The sequence below is a fragment of the Gekko japonicus genome, unplaced genomic scaffold, assembly GCF_001447785.1.
Source record: "Gekko japonicus isolate JY-2015 unplaced genomic scaffold, Gekko_japonicus_V1.1 scaffold875, whole genome shotgun sequence".
Classification (NCBI taxonomy): domain Eukaryota; kingdom Metazoa; phylum Chordata; class Lepidosauria; order Squamata; family Gekkonidae; genus Gekko; species Gekko japonicus.
The window spans coordinates 533501-551123 of NW_015169200.1; the positions used below are offsets into that span (position 1 = coordinate 533501).

At 45.2% G+C, this 17623-nt stretch overlaps 1 protein-coding gene across 1 annotated transcript in view; it reads left to right on the top strand.

Moving 5' to 3' along the window:
• Positions 1-997: 997 nt before the first annotated feature.
• Positions 998-17623, top strand: part of ZPBP2 (zona pellucida binding protein 2) — a 25083-nt gene continuing 8457 nt past the window's right edge. The window contains exons 1-4 of the mRNA XM_015416328.1: positions 998-1103; positions 8627-8752; positions 13394-13555; positions 15320-15535. Coding sequence (XP_015271814.1) covers positions 998-1103; positions 8627-8752; positions 13394-13555; positions 15320-15535 — 610 coding nt within the window. The remainder of the gene's footprint in view (positions 1104-8626; positions 8753-13393; positions 13556-15319; positions 15536-17623) is intronic.

Below are 17623 nucleotides of genomic sequence, written 5' to 3' on the forward strand. Positions count from 1 at the left end.
TTGATAACTCTTGCAATCTTCTTTAGACGGAGAGTGATTAACATGTGGAGTTTGCTGCCAGAGGATGTATTGATGGACACAGCAATAGATAGCTTTAAAAGGGGATTAGACAGGTTCATGGAGGAGAGGTCTACCTCTCTGCCCTGTTGTTGGCCCTCAAAAAGGAACTGGTTTGCCACTGTGTGAGACAGGATGCTGGACTAGAGGGATCTCTGGTCTGATTCAGCAGGGCTCTTCTGATGTTCTTATCAGGGGAAGGTCTCAGCCTCTCTGCCCTGTTGTTGGCCCTCAAAAAGGAACTGGTTTGCCACTGTGTGAGACAGGATGCTGGACTAGAGGGATCTCTGGTCTGATTCAGCAGGGCTCTTCTGATGTTCTTATGTCCCATGGTTTTCCATATGAACTGAGCATGTAATCAACATTGCACCCACAAATTTTTGGTAGCTGTGCCATTATTTGTTTATCGCATAGAGTTTCATCTCGTCCTATTCCCCAAGGGTCTTAGGGCTGTGAATGTCATTCTTCCCTCCTCCATTTTATCCTCCCAACAACCCTGCGAGGTAGGTTAGGCTAAGATTGTGTGACTGGCCCAAAGTCACCCGGCGAGCTTCCACAGCAGAAGGGGGGTCCGAACCCGACTCTCTCACATCCTAATCTCATACCTTGACCTCTACACCCCATGGCCATTGCCCTATAGTGATGATTCACCACAGGGTATCCTGTGTAGGCAAGGCCATCCAGTTGCCAACTATCACTACCGCACAGTGGTAGACACAGTGCCCAGTGAACTGTGGATGCTGCCCTAGAACACAATGATGGCCCTTGACTGATGCGCACAATGGCCTCCAAGGAAACCGGCGCGTCTCTGGAATGCAGCCTAGTTGGGAAGCCAGGGCGTGGGAACTGGTAGCCATAGTTACTGGTGAGTGTGGTAAGGAGGCTGCTGGAGCAACAGTTGGAACGGAGTAGGAGGGAAGGATGGGCTCTCTCTCGCACCATGCAAGGGGGCAGCAGTTGGTTGTCCCTTCCCCTGGGCATCGTCCCCCAACTTCTCCTTCTCGCTGCGGGACTCCGGCTGAAGACTCCCACAGGCCTGGCCCAAGGTGATACATTTGTCCGACTGATGGATTCAGCACATGGGGTACACACACACTCATGTACACATAGGCTTGCCATCTCCGGGTTGGGAAATACCTGGAGATTTGGGGAGGGGGGAGCCTGGGAGGGAGCGCTAGGCCCTGGGCTAGGGTTGCCAACTTCCAGGTGGTGGTTGGAGATCTCCTGAGATTAAAACTGACCTCCAGGCTACCCAAATGGCTGCTTTGGAAGGTGGCCTCTATGACATTATACCCTGCTTTTTTATATAATAGTTTATTTAGCTTTTTTCCGTAACAAACAATAACGCAAAAATAAATTCATGTACATCATATTTTGGAGTTCCTTTATCCATTTTTTCCCAACCATCTACTTTCTGCCATCTTTTAAAAAACATTTTCATCCTTTCCCGACAAAATCATATTTACTTTGTCCATTTCTTTTATTTCTATAATTTTTGTTATTAATTCTTCTCTACTTGGTATTTTATCTGATTTCCAACATTTAGCTAAGAGAATTCTAGACATGGTAAGAATATATAGTATCAAACAATGACTCATGATATTTTATCCCTTCTGGTAACATATTCAACAAGTATATTTCTGGGTCTAACGAGAGATCTATTCAGATTATCTCTACAATTAGTTGTTTTATAGTTTTCCAAAATTTTACTAACTTCCCACACCTCCACCATATATGATAATATGAACCAATATTCCTTTTACACCTCCAGCAATTTCCTGACACGTTTTTATAACATTTTGCTACCTTGTCTGGGGTCCAATGCCACCTGTAAAACATTTTAAAAATGTTTTCTTTATAGGATGTAGCTCTTAATAATTTTATTGAACTCCACATTTTAGTCCATTTCTCTACCCTTATGTTCGCCCCCAGATCCTTCATCCACGCCCTCATACATGGTTTTATTATTTCCGCATGCATTTCCTCATTTAGTAAGAAATTATATACTTTTTGTTATTATACCCTGCTGAAGTCCCTCCCCTCCCCAAACCCCGCCTTCCCCAGTCTCCGCCCCCAAAATCTCCAGGTATTTCTCACCCCAGAGCCGGCCCCCTTTCCTGTGAGATAGGTTAGGCTATGAGTGTGTGTGTGACTGGCCAAAGTTCACCCAGGGAGCTTCTATGGCACCGGAGGGATTCTAACCCATGTCTCCCAGGCCCCAGTCAGACACTTTAACCGCCGCACCCCACTAGTTCTACTTTTAACATCCTGCTTTAAATCCTAGTTGAATGTAGGAGCTTTTGAGATTAATATCATCAACCGAAAGAAATTATACGGCGGGTCCATCTACACCTATGCTTTCCTTTTCTTTCTTTTCCGTTTTTGTTTTAAAAAGCATATCGGGAACCCGATTACACCGATCAAGTATCATCAGGGGGAAGTGCCACAAGACTCCACCCTCCAGAGCAGCCATTGTCTCCAGGGAAACTGATCTCTTTCATCCGGAGATCAACTGTAATAGCTTGAGATCTCCAGGTGCTGTCTGGAGGTTGGCAACCCTATCTACAGTTGAGGGGGGAGGCAAGGCTTGCAGATGGGCTGACAACCCCCCCCCCCAAGTAATATTCTTTTTCATGGAGCACACTGAGAAAGGGTGTATTTTATCTGAGGTCACGGCTAATTGCTAGATGAGGAAGGAGATCCAGTTGATCTTTCTTGGTTCAAGGAAGAGTACCGTTTTGACAATAAATAACAGACTTTCCCAATCCACTTTCAGTGTACTTTGCAACTGGATTTTACTGCATGAAATGGCAAAACCCACTTGCAAACAGTCGCTTGTAGAAAAAGCTCAGCAGGAACTCATTTGCATAATAGGCCACACACAAAAAAAAACTCATTAGCATAATAAGCCACACCCATGATAGCACAGTGCATTAGCCTATTAGGCCACACCCCCATGCCTTCCCTTGGCTTGCCTGGGCAAGCCAGCCCTTGGACAGGCTGGGGAAGGTATTTAAATGCCTCCCCGATCCTTCCAGGGGCCCCCCTGGCCCGCCCACTTCGGAGTCGCCGGGGGGGGGGTCGCTCTCCAGGCCTTCCCGCTGTAGCCACGCACACAGAGGTTTTAGCTGTAGTGGGCATGACCAACTCTGAAGCCAGCCGAAACTCCGTTCCTGTGCGTTCCTGCCCAAAAGTAGCCCTGATTCAGCCTATGTGAAAGTTCCCATTATAAGAGTGTTTCTGTCCAAACAATACACTTTCATCCATTTATAGCAGCCTTAAATGTTCATCTTACACTACCGCTCAGATGGCAAAAATTGTGATACAGCAGTCTGCAGCCCTTTCTAAACAGACATCTATAATGTTAAGTTCAATGCCAAGTGGTACACATTTATATGCTAAATAAGAACAAGAGTCCAGTTGCACCTTAAAATTTGCGGCAGGGTAGCAGCTTTCATGAGTCACCCGCTCACTTCTTCAGATACAGCGAGAATGAGAGTCCATCTGTCCTTATATTTTGGCAAGTGGAGTGATTTCAGATGCCGAATGTAAATAGCAGGCGAAGGACAATGGGCCCAAAGAAAAGGGTCAACAGAACACCACTGGTGGTCACATACAGCTCACAACTCAAGCCGGTTCAATGTATTATTAATGACCCACAACCCGTGCTGGATAGTGACACTTCCCTCACACAGGGACTGGGGGGCCCAACCTTTTCTTGCTTACCGATAGCCTGATAACCTAAAGCAACTTCTCAGCCACAATGAAAAACTCCTTAACAGTAACATGGGCTCTGGTACCAAGGTCTGCAACAAACCAGGATGCCAGATGTGTCCACATATAGATCCTAGCAACAACATCAACCGTATCATCTCAGGTTCCTATTCGTGCTCATCCTCTAATGAGATTTATGCCATCACGTGTCAGCAGTGCCCTTCTGTCCCCTACATTGGACAAACAGGCCGGTCCCCATGACAAAGAATAAATGGACACAAGTCCCTACGGCAAAGAATAAATGGACACAAGCAGGGGTCATTTCGTAGAAAAAGAGGTGCAGGAGCTCACTAGCACAACTCATTAGCATAACTTATTTGCATATGCCACACCCCCTGACGTCACCGGAAGTGTGTCAGAAGGCGACACCCACCGCTCAGGCTCCACTGGACTGTTTTGGATCGCTAGCTACTGGGGGGGGGGCGAACATGCAGATCTGTCCTCACAGAGGAGGGAGAGCTTCTACCTGAATAAAACTTGGTCTTAAACGTGCCACTGGACTGTTTTGGACCGGGGGGGGCGGGGGGACCTCTGCAACTTACCTGGCTGCTTCTTGTTCTGACTGAGGGCTGTTGGGAGCAGGGGGTGGGGCTTGTTGCATGTGCCCGCCCCCTGGGCGCTTTCCTGCCGGAGCTCCGCTCCTGTGCGCTCCTGCAGGAAATGACCCCTGGACACAAGTCCCTATGGCAAAGAATAAATTGACATTTTAACCTTCCAGGACATTCAGTTGCTGCCCTAAGAGTAGCAGTGCTCTTACAAAGGAATTTCAAAGGGAGATTAGAAAGAGAGACTGATGGATTTCATATCATTATACAGAAGTGAATTCCTGCTATTTTCTCCCCGATAGAAAACGGAGCGGACGAGGCACCGCATGCTGTTAAGTTCATTACAAAGAATTACATTTACGGCAACCCCGAACATAAAGGTAACATTTTGGGTTTAATTGCAAGAGTGACGTGGGCATGTCTATATATGAACAGAGAATTATCAGAGGAAAAACGACAGCTAATTAGTAGCCCGACAGAAGTTCACCAGATGTCAGCAAGTTGCCATGGTGTTCTGTGTTACTTGTGTGACTGTACAGTTTCTCCCTCCCCCTTCTGCTTGCTAGCCTGTATTTTATTCTGCTGTAACGCCTAAGCCAAACATCTGGAGGACGTGGTGTAGGAGTGAGCTTGAATGCTAGCTTGTTGCTTTTAGTTCCTGGGAACTGCACCTGTATTATGTCTGGAGATAGCAGTGTTCCCAGGGAATGAGCGCGCAACTGTTTCCTTTCACCCGCCAGCGGGAAAGTGACCCATTGGTTATGTACCTGGTTCAAATCCCTTTATTATGCTTGCCCTAGCTGTTTGTACCCATTCCTAACAAAGAACTTGTTTGAGTATCTTTCCAAAGCTTTGAAATAAATTTTGCTTTTTTGAAACGTGGATTTATTCTCGATGCTTGGGGATCCAACACCAGAAGAACTCCAAATTTTATAAGGGGAATTTTAAAAGTCTGGTTAATTTAGCTAGTAGAATAAACAAGTCTCCCCTCCCCTATTTCTGGTCTCAAAGTGACAAATTAATGTGGAATATTCTTTGTAAGCTGGGGCGGATTAACCATTAAACAGACTAAGCACGTGCTTAGGGCACCAGGGCCAAAGGAGGCACCACAAAGTTGGGAAAAGGGTGAAAAGAAAAAAAAAACTCGAATGAAGATTTGCCGGTCTTTCTCACAACTGAAACGTGTAAAACGTGTAAAAAAACCCAAATAGATCAGTTATGCTTCAAGAAAGACTCAACTCACTGTGTATATTAACAATTGATGCAGTCATTCTGAGAGGTATTAATTTCGAGGATGTTATCAGCGATTTTGCGAAAATGAAATGTAGAAAAATGCCTTTCAGGTCATGAATATTGGAACTTTGATACATTTAACTTGTGAAATATTAAAATAGATGTTGCATTGTATTTTTGTAGAACTTTATGTCGCCCAAGCTTGGCTTAGTTTGTACAGTATATTGTGTTATCATATGAATAAATATTTGTATGGCTGCAACCTGCATTGTATATCTGGTCAGACAGGTCAACCACTAAAATGGACGGGGTCAGTGTGGAAAGGAGGGGGGGCACCAAGATTGGTCAGTGCTGAGGGCACCCGTGAGCCTTCATCCGCCCCTGTTTGTAAGCTAAAGCTTCGACTTTCTTTTGCCACCTCTTCTGTGGGGAATATCTTGGAATCTCTTTTGCATCCGACCCATACAGAGAGTGAAGCCGCTTGCCATTGGCCGGGTGTGTGATTCAGAAGTATTTTAACAATGTGCATCAGGGATCCAAATCTGGCCGGCCCGCCCTTAGCTAGGTGCCATTCTTCAGTCCTTTTTTATTCTTCCTGGGCATAGAGCCCTTCACTGCTGTCTGGGGTAGCCAACAGGCCAGGAGGAAAATGTCCTGCCCCTTACCACAAGCCAGGCCTGTAACCAGGATTTCTTTAAATGGGGGGGGGGGGGGCTTTAAATATGTCAGGGGGGACCCTGCCCACACCCACACACACACAATAAATAACTCAGGGGGCACCCGCACCACCCCCCCAAGGGAGCACCTGGGCTGGATGGGAAGTGGGGGGGGGGCTTGGTGGTAAGTCAGGGGGGCAGGCCCCGAGATGCCCTACAGTAGCTATGGGCCTGGCACAGGCTTCATGTTCTGAAATGGGCAGGGGAACTTTTCATGGCAGAGAGGGAATAACATCACCTGATAAATAAAATCCCCATAAGCCTCTATTAAGGGTGTTGTACATATTAGATTCCATGTCAAAAAATGAAGTCAAATGAGGAGGAAGATCTATATTTTATTTCAATTAACAAGAAAACAGTTGGACCAAATAGTCCATCCAAAATTGACTACTTTCTTCTCAGCGTATTCAGGAAATATGCTTCAATTAACAGGAAAACAATTCGACCAAATAGTCCATCCAAAATTGACAACTTTCTTCTTTTTCATCTTCATCTTCTTCTTGAACATTTTCTGAACATATTCAGGAAATACCCGATATTTTATACATGGACTGACATCATCAAGAAAACAATATTCGAAAAACATAATTGGTTACAAAAGACAGTGGTCATTTGAGTAATAATCCTCTGATTGGCCAGATGTAAACCTGACCTAAATGATAATGGGCAAGGAATCTTCATACCAGACTAAAATCTTATCTGACCCAGACATTGAAAGGTTTGCCCTAAAAACTACAGAATCATGAACTTCGTACCTATTATGTTGTCTGCTAACAATATCAGACCTACAAGAGGAAAGCCTTCTATATAACAGGCCTTTCTAACATCCTAATAAAATATTACTTAAAGAACAAATCTATAAAAACCAGAGAAATATGAATATGAACAATCAAGAAGAAAAAAACCTATACATAAAAATCTTTATATTCCCATTCATACTACAAGGGGAGTAGGGGCAGGACATTTTTTTCTCCAGGCAGTTGGCCACCTTAACTCCAAGGGGAGAAGGGAATGAAAAGCCCAGGGAACTGAAAGCCCAGCTCATCCATGCAAGGGTTCCTGGCAAGGGTTCCATGCAAGGGTTCTCACAGTTCCGCAGGGCCTGCAAGACGGAGCTCTTCCGCCAGGCTTTTAATTAGGAGCCGCCACTACCACCGCCACCAACTATCTTGTGGTAACAACGGGGTAATGGAATGGCCCCATTATAAAGCTCTGGCCACAGTACTGCGATGGATCGGTACCGCTGAAGCGGGCCCTTGGGTCACATCTATGGGCCACTATCTTGATTCAATTGAATGGGTAAAACCACTGAGCACTTTATTACTGTTAAATATGGTTGTTTTATTCTGTTCTTAATGTTTTATATTTGGCACATGGTGCCCCTGTTTGTGAGCCGCCCTGAGCCCATTCACGGGGAGGGCAGGATAGAAATAAAATAGTAATTTTTTTTTTTTTTAATGCAGGGATTCTGACATGTTAGAACGGATTTTACGGCTTCCAGCTTCAGTTGGAGGATCATGGAGTGTCACCACTATACATTTAGTTCTTCCTCCCAGGGTCCATGTGATGAAATACGTATAATGAGTTCTGTGCTGGGAACCTAATCCTACACGTGTGCAGGCCTGATTTGGATTTGTACTGTGGAACAAAAGGAGAGGTTTCTTCAGTGTCCCCCCCCCCTTTTTCCCAATGGAAAATGGCCCTGGGGGATGGATGGTATTTGTCCGCTGGGGAGTCTATGTGTGCTCATAGGGCTCTTCTGCATTCACATTTTCTTTGCTTATATGTGCCTCTTACTCCCCCCCCCTTTCCACACATGTTTTGCTCCCTCTAGTGGTCAACGTGATATTACATCTCTGTGTGTCCAACATTCCTCCCTCCAGATTTAAACAGCAGGTTTTTCTGCTGGACATACAAAGATATAATATTGAATCAACCACAAGAGGGAGCAGAGCATTAGCAGAAAGGGGGGGGAAGCGCTGAAGCAACAGGGACACACAACAGGGACACACGGACGATGAAAATGTGAATGCACAAGAGCCCACAGAATATGCCTAGGTTTCAGAAGCCTGGTTTGATACAAAGTGGTATAGACTGGGAAACAGCACAAGGTGGATTGAGACCCTCAGATAGCAAATAAGGGTTTCAAGAATGGCTGCTCCTGCACTAGAAGGATTTCCCTTCATGTAGAAATAAATGTGTCGGGGAGAACCTTAGGGTCCCTTCTCCCCGGCAGCACCCACTGTACCATTGGACTCCTGTAGCAACCACTTATTTCTGTTTCATCTTCTTGTATTCCAGTAAATGTCTATGTGAAAATGCACAGAGACAGCCCCTTTCTAGTCTGCATGGACCTGACTCTTTCGCAAAGTGAAGTCATAGACCCCACCTACCTATGGATTGGGCCGCAGGGACAGAATCTGGAAAGTGAGTTTCTCGTCTAATAGAAACAAGTCAGAAATGGAAAGAGACAAGAGGTCATTAGTGTAATTCCTTGTCCGAAGGTGGGATCAGAGACCCACCTTCTTCCTGCACAGATCAGTTCACCAAACTCCAAACAGCCTTACCATCCCGACCAAGAAGGTGGGACATTGAAAGAGAGGATATAAGGCCCTCTTGAAGAGGAGCACTGTATCTCCTTCCAGGAGCTGGGGGGCGGGGGGGAGCAGAGAGGATGCCATCAACACAAGGGGATCCCTTTGTTAACCTGTTAGCTCCCACGCTAACTTTGAATTACAATTTAACCTTAGCACAGAAAAATCAGAAACACCATGTAAAAGGAAACAGACTCTAAAGTAGGGGAGTTCCAGGCGTAGCATAATGAAATCAGCTCACATTTATTGATAACATTGGAATGAAAAGAGATAATTTAACCGGTATGAGGCCGACTTATATTCGTGCACACACTCACACCCAACACGCCCCCAATTCCCGTGATAGGTTCTATATACATGGCCCAGGTAACAATAGGTTCTCTTCAGGATCCTAGTGTTCCCATTGGTCCTCTTCAGGATCCTAGCGTTCCCATTGGTCCTCGCTAGGATCCACGGTGGCTATTGTTCTAGACCCGAAGGTCTGTGAGTCCGGTAAACCGTATGGCCAGGCACACGCGGTTGCAGCCATTTTAATACATAACACAGACACAATCCAAATATCATTTAACTACTTTTATTTATTCATTCATTCAATTTATACCCCACTCTCCCCACCAAGCTCTTGTAGCTATGCAACAATGAAGATTTTAAGGTAACAAGGTTCATTTCAACTTCTTGTTACAGATTCCCTCAATTTGAGATAATAAATTCTCCCCCCAAAAGCCCACACAAAACATTCCAAAATAAACAACACAATTCTAGAAGTCCCTTCTTTTTTAGAATCAAGAAGAGGTGAGGGAAATTGGGGGGGAGATGCGGGTCAAAATGCCGCCGAGCAGCAAATAGTGGGAAATTGAGCAGTACAACGGGGGAAACGGGAGACTGAGGGTGGAACAACTGCTTTTGTGGAATCGGTCAGAGAGAGAGGGGGGGGCATAGGCCTCTTTCTCTACCCTCCTACTCCAAAGCTCTGCTACTACATTTACACCACTTTGGGGGTATCCTCCCTTTCATACCATAAGATTACATCATCCTGGCCAGATATACTATACAACCAGTTCTAGATTTTCCCCTCTTGATGGTCCTCAAAAAGACCTGGCAAGAGTCCTTCGTCTGACATTAAGGGAACACATGCAAATTCTATGCGTTTGGATCATAACACCCAGGGCTTTTCTTGTGGAAAAAGCCCCGCAGGAACTCATTAGCATAATAGGCCACACCCAACAGCAGGAACTCATTAGCATATTGGGCCACACCCCTGACAGCATAGCTCATTGGCATATTAGGCCACACCCCCATGTTACCAGAAGTGTGCTCATCCAGCCCCACCCACCTTTTGCTTCTTATTCCGTTTACCTTGTTTGTGGTCAAAACCCAGGGCTTTTTGTAGCAGGAACTCCTTTGCATGTTACCCCTAATGTAGCCAATTTCAATGAGTTTCTGCTGTTGGGTGTGGCCTATTATGCTAATGAGTTCTTGCTGGGTGTGGCCAACTTGGAAGCCAGCCGGAACTCCGTTCCTGTGCGTTCCTGCCCAAAAATAGCCCTGATAACACCCTTTTTGGTTTTCCCAGTTACCCCTTAAAATGCCAGGAATTCAACCCATAAATGAGTTCTGTGTCAATTTTTGTCCCCTAAATGAGTTCTGGGTCAAATTCCAACCAGGTTGAGTCATGTCTAATGTTCCCTCTAAGCTGTGGAGTTTTGTGAGCTAAAATTCTACTTTGTGAGCTGCTGGCATTAAAGTTGTGAGTGAGCGATTTGGCTACTGCATAAATTAGTTTGCTCTGGAGCCCTCCTTCCTGAGATAAGACAAAAATGTGTGAGCCAGAGGCTTAAAAACTGTGAGGTGACTCACACTAACTCAGTTTAGAGGGAAGACTGGTCATGTCACCCTAAAATACCAGGGATTCAACCCCTAAATGAGTTCTGGGTCAGTTTTTCTCAAGGCTAAACCCAAACATTAGGAAGTTGCCTAGCTATTGTCCCTAATACTCATCATACCATATCTTAGATCATAGGTGACCCAACTTGGGATGTTGGATTTTGAACCCAGTCCCAACCTGAGCCTGATCCAAACCCATCCAAGTAGTCACCATCAGAAAATCCTCTTCCTTCTTGAGAGCAAGCTTTAGTGAGAGCTCTCCTCTTTTGCAGACACAGCTCCTCCAGGTGTCTTTTAGAGTCCCTCGACTGATAACATGAAGATTCAACAGATTGTAGACTGGTCATGTGTCTCTATGGGTAGTGTGAACACATAGCACGAGAATTAACTATAGAAGCAGAGGGTAGTGTGTGCCTTTTGACCTTGCAGGTTATACTTAAGGAAATTACATTCATCCACACAGCAGGAAAAGCATGTTGGACTCATTTGACTATAACCCTGGGTTCCAAACCCTTCAGCAATCTTCCTTATGTTTCCTACCGCTTTTCCACATTCTCCTTTTCCTCTCTTGTAAGTTCCTGTTTCTTCAGAATTTTTTTTCTTTTCCACATGTGCCTTGCTCCCTCTAGTGGTCAATTTGATATTATACTAGTTTAGGTGTGGCATAAAAACCTGCAGTTTAAGGGTGCGGTCAGACGCGCCATTTGATCAGGTGTCGTGCCAGTTCAGAAACAGGTTTTATCTGCGCGATCACACAGTCAACATCTGCCTCCCGTCCCCAGCCGTCGCTTTCCGGCTCAAAACCGCTTTAACCCGGAGTATTTTGATACCAGGTCCCCAAGTGGTGTTTTCCTGATTCTCCGGTTCCAGCCGCACTTTTCTGACGTCTGATCACTCCTCCAGTGTCGAGCCACTTCCGGTTTAAACGCCCTCCCCGCTCGAACGCAGCCCGAGGCGTCTGCTTTTCATCCACCTTTTTTTAAAAGCGTTGGCGGTGTGCGCATAGGCAGAGCTTTGTCACTGTGTTATTAAAAATAATGTTTAAACGGTGCCTAGTTTTAGCATTTAGATGAGTTCAGGATCTCACGGAGGCCATTTTCGGGGTAAACATTTAAAGGGAAGTGTTCCTTTAAAGTTTAAAGGGAAGTGTTACAGCAGTCGGGTTGAAGAGGAAATCGCTGTTCTGCACACACGCGAAAATTTTAGTTCTACAGATGGCTGCCTATGTGCATGCCCAAACTAAGAGAGAGAGAGAGAAATAACACTGATGCGTGTGGACAGTGGGGAGCGATGTGGCTGCACAGCGATCCGGAGCAAGGAGGTGAGTGTGATCGTGATTCTCCCGGTTTAAAAAAAACGCATCAGGGCCGGAGCAATTTAAACTGCTCCCAGCACGCTGTCTGACTGCACCCTAAATTTGCTGGGAGATACGCTGGACATAAGCAGGTGTAATATCAAATTGACCACTGGAGGGAGCAAAAATATGTGCAGAACAGGGGGGAAATCCCAAAGCAACAGTAACACACAAGCAAGGAAAATGTGAATGTGGGAAAGCCTGGTGCTTAACATAACTTCAGAAGAGTCGTAAGATACCATTGAGCCCTCAGTCTTCTTTTTCTTGAACAGAAAGAAGGCTGAATTCGTCTCCTCTCTGCTTGGAATATGCATTCTCAGCTTCCACTAGCAGCCAGTCTCCTAGCCCGGAGGGCAAGGTTGCAAGTCCCCTTTTATTTGGACGTGAACCCTGATCCTTTGTGCCTCTGTGGTTGGGTGCAGCTAAGGCCATGCAGTACCAGGGGTCCTTTCCTGCTGGAGCACGACAGAGCAGCGCTCCGGCAGTAAGGAGCCCGGGGCACCAACCCACCCCCGACGCCATTCCTGGCCTGTCTGCACAGGCAGACGGCCTAGGGTGTCAGCTATGCTGCCATGGGGGTTGGATTGTTCTGTCAGTGTCTGTGTAAATTGCTTTTGCATTCCTTTCTCTGCTATGCGCTGTAATGCTTATCTCTAAAGAAGAGCAGGCGGGGGGGGGGGTTGTCTGCCGTTCCAGGCAGCCGTGGGAGCCGACCAATTCCCAGCTTCGCATAGTAACAGTTTGCTGGCTCTAGCCCGCGTGCGGGAGGGTGCCTAATTGGCCAGCGTAGTGGGGTGTGTGTGTGCATACAAATGCCCTATATCTCATTATGTCCAAGGGACAACTGCCATTCTTAACAGTGACTATGTTAATGCATCTATAGCTCTTCAATAAAAGTATAACCTTTCCAGGAAGTGTGTACTCCGTTGTTGGCTGTGGGTTCTGACACAGGGAAGGCCTGCAAAGCCCTCCGCCACCTGGAGGGATTTAAATGCCTTTCTTTCTGGGGAAGGGAGAGAAAGGCATTCTAAACATGCCTGGGTTTCCTGCCCGATCTTCTCCAGGGGCACCTGGAGAAGATCAGACAGGGAACCCTCTCTTGCTTGCATGCCTGCCCTTTCTCAGGGGGTATGGCGTATGCACATTAGTTATGCAAATGAGCTCCTGCACCTCTTTTTTTACGAAATGACCCCTGCGCAGTACAACCGTTGACCTGGCTTCACATTTCTTTTTCAGGACAAAGCTACATGAATCTCACTGAAACTGGAAAGTTGATGCTGCTCAATTTTAATGAGGGCTTGTCAGGATCTTATACTTGCACGCTTTCTTACAGAGTTGTCCAAGGGGACATGCGAGCTGAAGAAGAAAGATTCCAGGCATACAAATTTATGGTTTATGGTAACAGAAACGTATCCTGTCCTCACCCTGACCCTTTCCCTTCCCACCTTGCTCTAGGCCGGTGATTTCCAACATGACTTGTGCCAACCCATTTCCTGACGCCCACCTCCTTTCCCCCAAAATCAAGGAGCCAATCCTGGCCGGTTCCAGGTTTTGGAGGGCCCTGGGCTAGGGTTGCCCACCTCCACGTGGTTGTATATCAAAATGAGAGCTCACAGGAGGAGATTGTATCAACATAAAGACACTCCGTGAATGAATTACGAACAAAAGCAGATAGATTATATTCTCCAAAATGATTCAAACAGTTTTAAATCTTTGTTAAAGTTCAACAAACCCTTACATATTCTTAAAGAGCTAGGATCAAGAAGTACTTGATACAAAGGGAAAACTCAAATGAAGTCCACAAATCCTTTGTATAAAAAAACTTCAGGAGAACATAAGAACATAAGAGACGCCAATGTTGGATCAGGCCAAAGGCCCATCCAGTCCAACACCCTGTGTCACACAGTGGCCAGAAATACCAGGTGCCATCAGGAGGTCCAGCAGTGGGGCCAGGACATTAGAAGCCCTCCCACTGTTGACCCCCCCAAGCACCAAGAATACAGAGCATCACTTGCCCCAGAGCCCCTATCTATACCTTGTGGCTAATAGCCACTGATGGACCTCTGCTCCATATGCTTATCCAATCGCCTTTTGAAGCTGTCCATGCTTGTAAATGCCGCCACTTCCTGTGGCAGTGAATTCCATGTGTTAATCAGTCTTTGGATGAAGAAGTGCTTCCCTTTATCCCTTCTAACCCAACTGCTCAGCAATTTCATTGAGTGAACCACGAGTTCTTGTATTGTGAGAAAGGGAGAAAAGTACCTCTTTCTACTTTCTCACTACCTCTTTCAAAGGTTCTACTTCATGCAGCAGCTATACACGGCTGGCTTCACTGCCGCGTTCACGTTCCGCTTCTTCAGACAGCTGGTACTCTTTAGCCGTGAAACTGGAAAATATACTTCTGTGTCACATCCACTATGTTATAACATATTTACTACATCCCCAGTTGTCAGCACATACATACTCACTGAAATAAAGTTGATACAACCTCCATGTGGGGGCTGGGGATCTCCTGAGATTACAACTGATCTCCAGTCCACCAAGATCAGTTCCCCTGGAGAAAATGCTTTCTTTGGAAGGTGGACTCTATGGCATTCTACCCTGCTGAGGTCCCTCCCCTCCCCAAACCCCGCCTTCCCCAGGCTCCGCCCCCAAAATCTCCAGGTATTTCTCAACCCAGAGCCGGCCCCCTTTCCTGTGAGATAGGTTAGGCTATGAGTGTGTGTGTGACTGGCCAAAGGTCACCCAGGGAGCTTCTATGGCACTGGAGGGATTCCCGGGCAGGGCTCTTTTGGTAGCAGGTACTCATTTGCATATTAAGCGACACACCCCTAATGTAGCCAATCCTCCAAGAGTTTACAGTAGCCCCTGTAAGAAGAGCTCTGTAAGCTCTTGGAGGATTGGCTACATTAGGGGTGTGTGGCCTAATATGCAAAGGAGTTCCTGCTACAAAAAGAGCCACCGTCACCCGCATCTCTCAGCCCCCAGTCTGAGACTTTAACCGCTACCCCACACTGGTTCTACTTTTAAAATCCTCCTTTAAATCCTACTTTACTGTAGGAGCTTTTGAGATTAATATCATCAACCGAAGCGAACTATACAGCGGGTCCATCTACACCAATGCTTTCCTTTTCTTTCTTTTCCGTTTTTGTTTTAAAAAAGCATATCGGGAACCCGATTACACCTATCAAGTATCTGTTCACTTCACAACCAAGGACTGTGGTTTCGTAGGTAATGCTGAATTCTTCAAAGAGCTACAGAAAGTCCTGAAGGATCTGATTTCCCACCTGACCTGCCATGTCATAGATCCATCCTACAAATGTCACACCGTTAAGAGACCACATGTGCTGGAGGATGAACTGTTTGTCACGTTCCAAGGTAACAGGATGGGTTTTGTGGTTTTTTTTTTTTTTTTGGAGGGGGAAATGATGAGATGAAGCAAGGTATCCACGTGGAGCTCTGGTGCGGGGGGGGGGATCTCCTGATTATTGCCTCCATAAACGGACTCTAATCTGGGAGAACCGGGTTTGATGCCCCTCTCCTCCATTGGATGACCTTGGGCAAGCCATAGTTCTGATAAGAGCTGTTCTTGAAAAAAAGAGCAGTTTCTGTCAGAGCTCTCTCAGCCCCGCCTACCTCACAGGGTGTCTGTGGTGGGGAGGGGAAGGGAAATGAGTTTGTAAGCCGCTCTGAGACTCCCTTGGGTAGTGAAGGGCAGGGGTATGAATCCAATCTCCTCCTCCTCCTCTTCTTCTTTCAGCAACTCTGGGCGAGCTACATATTACACTGTTTATGGGCGTGCCCCAAGGTCCTGCCGAGCAGGGCTGCTCTGAAAGTTCTCTCCCAAAATGTTTAGATTCTTAGATCACGACTGTGGTTGGCAGAGGGAACCTTCTTCCCCCACATAATATTTCCATCCTGATTTTGTTGGATATTGTAACTCAGCATGCAAGAGGATCTGGGAGGGAAACGGTTAAGAGATTTCTCTCTCTCTCTCTCTCTCTCTCTCTCTCTCTCTCTCTCTCAAAAAAAGTGGAGTATGTCCTCTCTCTCTCTCTCTCTCTCTCTCTCTCTCTCTCTCTCCAGTACACTTGGCAATTGGCCCCCACCCTCTCATTGGATAGATGTTGAGCCTCTTTGGCCCTTACCTGCCATGTCAGTGTTTCATCTTCTGTGTTTCATCTTCTATGGGAGCTCCTCTCTCTTACCTGGGCTTGGAGCTGCAGCAAGTTAATCTGTTCACAATAGGTTTTGAAGTAAATCTGTTCACAATCAGTTTTGAAGTTAATCGGTTTACAATAAGTTAAATATACTTACATGAATTTGTCATGTAAGAGGTGCTTCTATTTTTGTAAGTAAGATTTCTTTCCCTTGTTCCCATTGGAGTCAGACCCTCTTTGTAATTTGTTTGAACAGCATTTTCCCCTGAACCGGAGATACCTGAAGTGGTTCTTTCCTATGTTGTAATAGGAGTGTATCTTTTGATTTTATTTTTTTTAAGTACCCGTTAGGTACACTTTTATTACTTTTCATATTATACACAAACCAACATACATACAACATATAACAAACATCCACTTGCATACATAACACATACAAAGAGATCAGTATAACTCTATTACCATATTTAACCATTTTCTTAAATCACTTTCTATAGGTTTGCTTCAGTTTCTGTACACGCTTATCTTTTTACCATAGTTTCTAATTAACTAAATGAGATTAATAATACCAAAATTTCCATTACTTTAAACTATGCATTTATATTGTATCAGTCATACAGTTTTTTCCACATCTTTTGAAATGTTGGGTCTGTTGTCCCTCTCATCAACGATGACAATTTGTCATTTTCAGCCGTCTCCAACAGTTTATTCATATATTCTTGCTTCTTCATCTTTTGATTTTTTTGTGGGTGAAACAGCCTAGTATATCTCGTGGTAACTTATTTTGACTGGCGTGCTTTGGATTAAATCTAAACATTGGTTTGATTTCTGGAAAATCACCTTGCACCTTCAGATAATCTCGTATTAGTTTTCAATAGCCATTCTTGATGTATCCACGTAGTCAAAAACATATAAGCTTAGCTTTCTATAAGCAATAACTGTGAATTATTAGGCTGTTAGTATTTTTTATAAATTTCTAAATTAACATTCAATGTTGCAGTACTTTGTTATTAAACCATCAAATCTCCAAAATACACCTAAAGAGTATCATATATAACAAAGGAAGAAGAGGCAAAAAAGCTTATACTTTATAAACAGTGTAAAAGGTTTTCAAAATATATTTTCAAAATGTATTGACCGGGAATGTGTTTCTCAAAATATGAGGTATCAACCAGAAAAGCAGTAGATGACAGCAAAGGATTACTTATGCCAGGAAAGGATTATTTGTGCCACAAATTGCATGTTAAGCAGTACAGGAATTATAAGAGGCGGGAGCCGCAATACTCGCGGGGGGGGGGGGGATGTC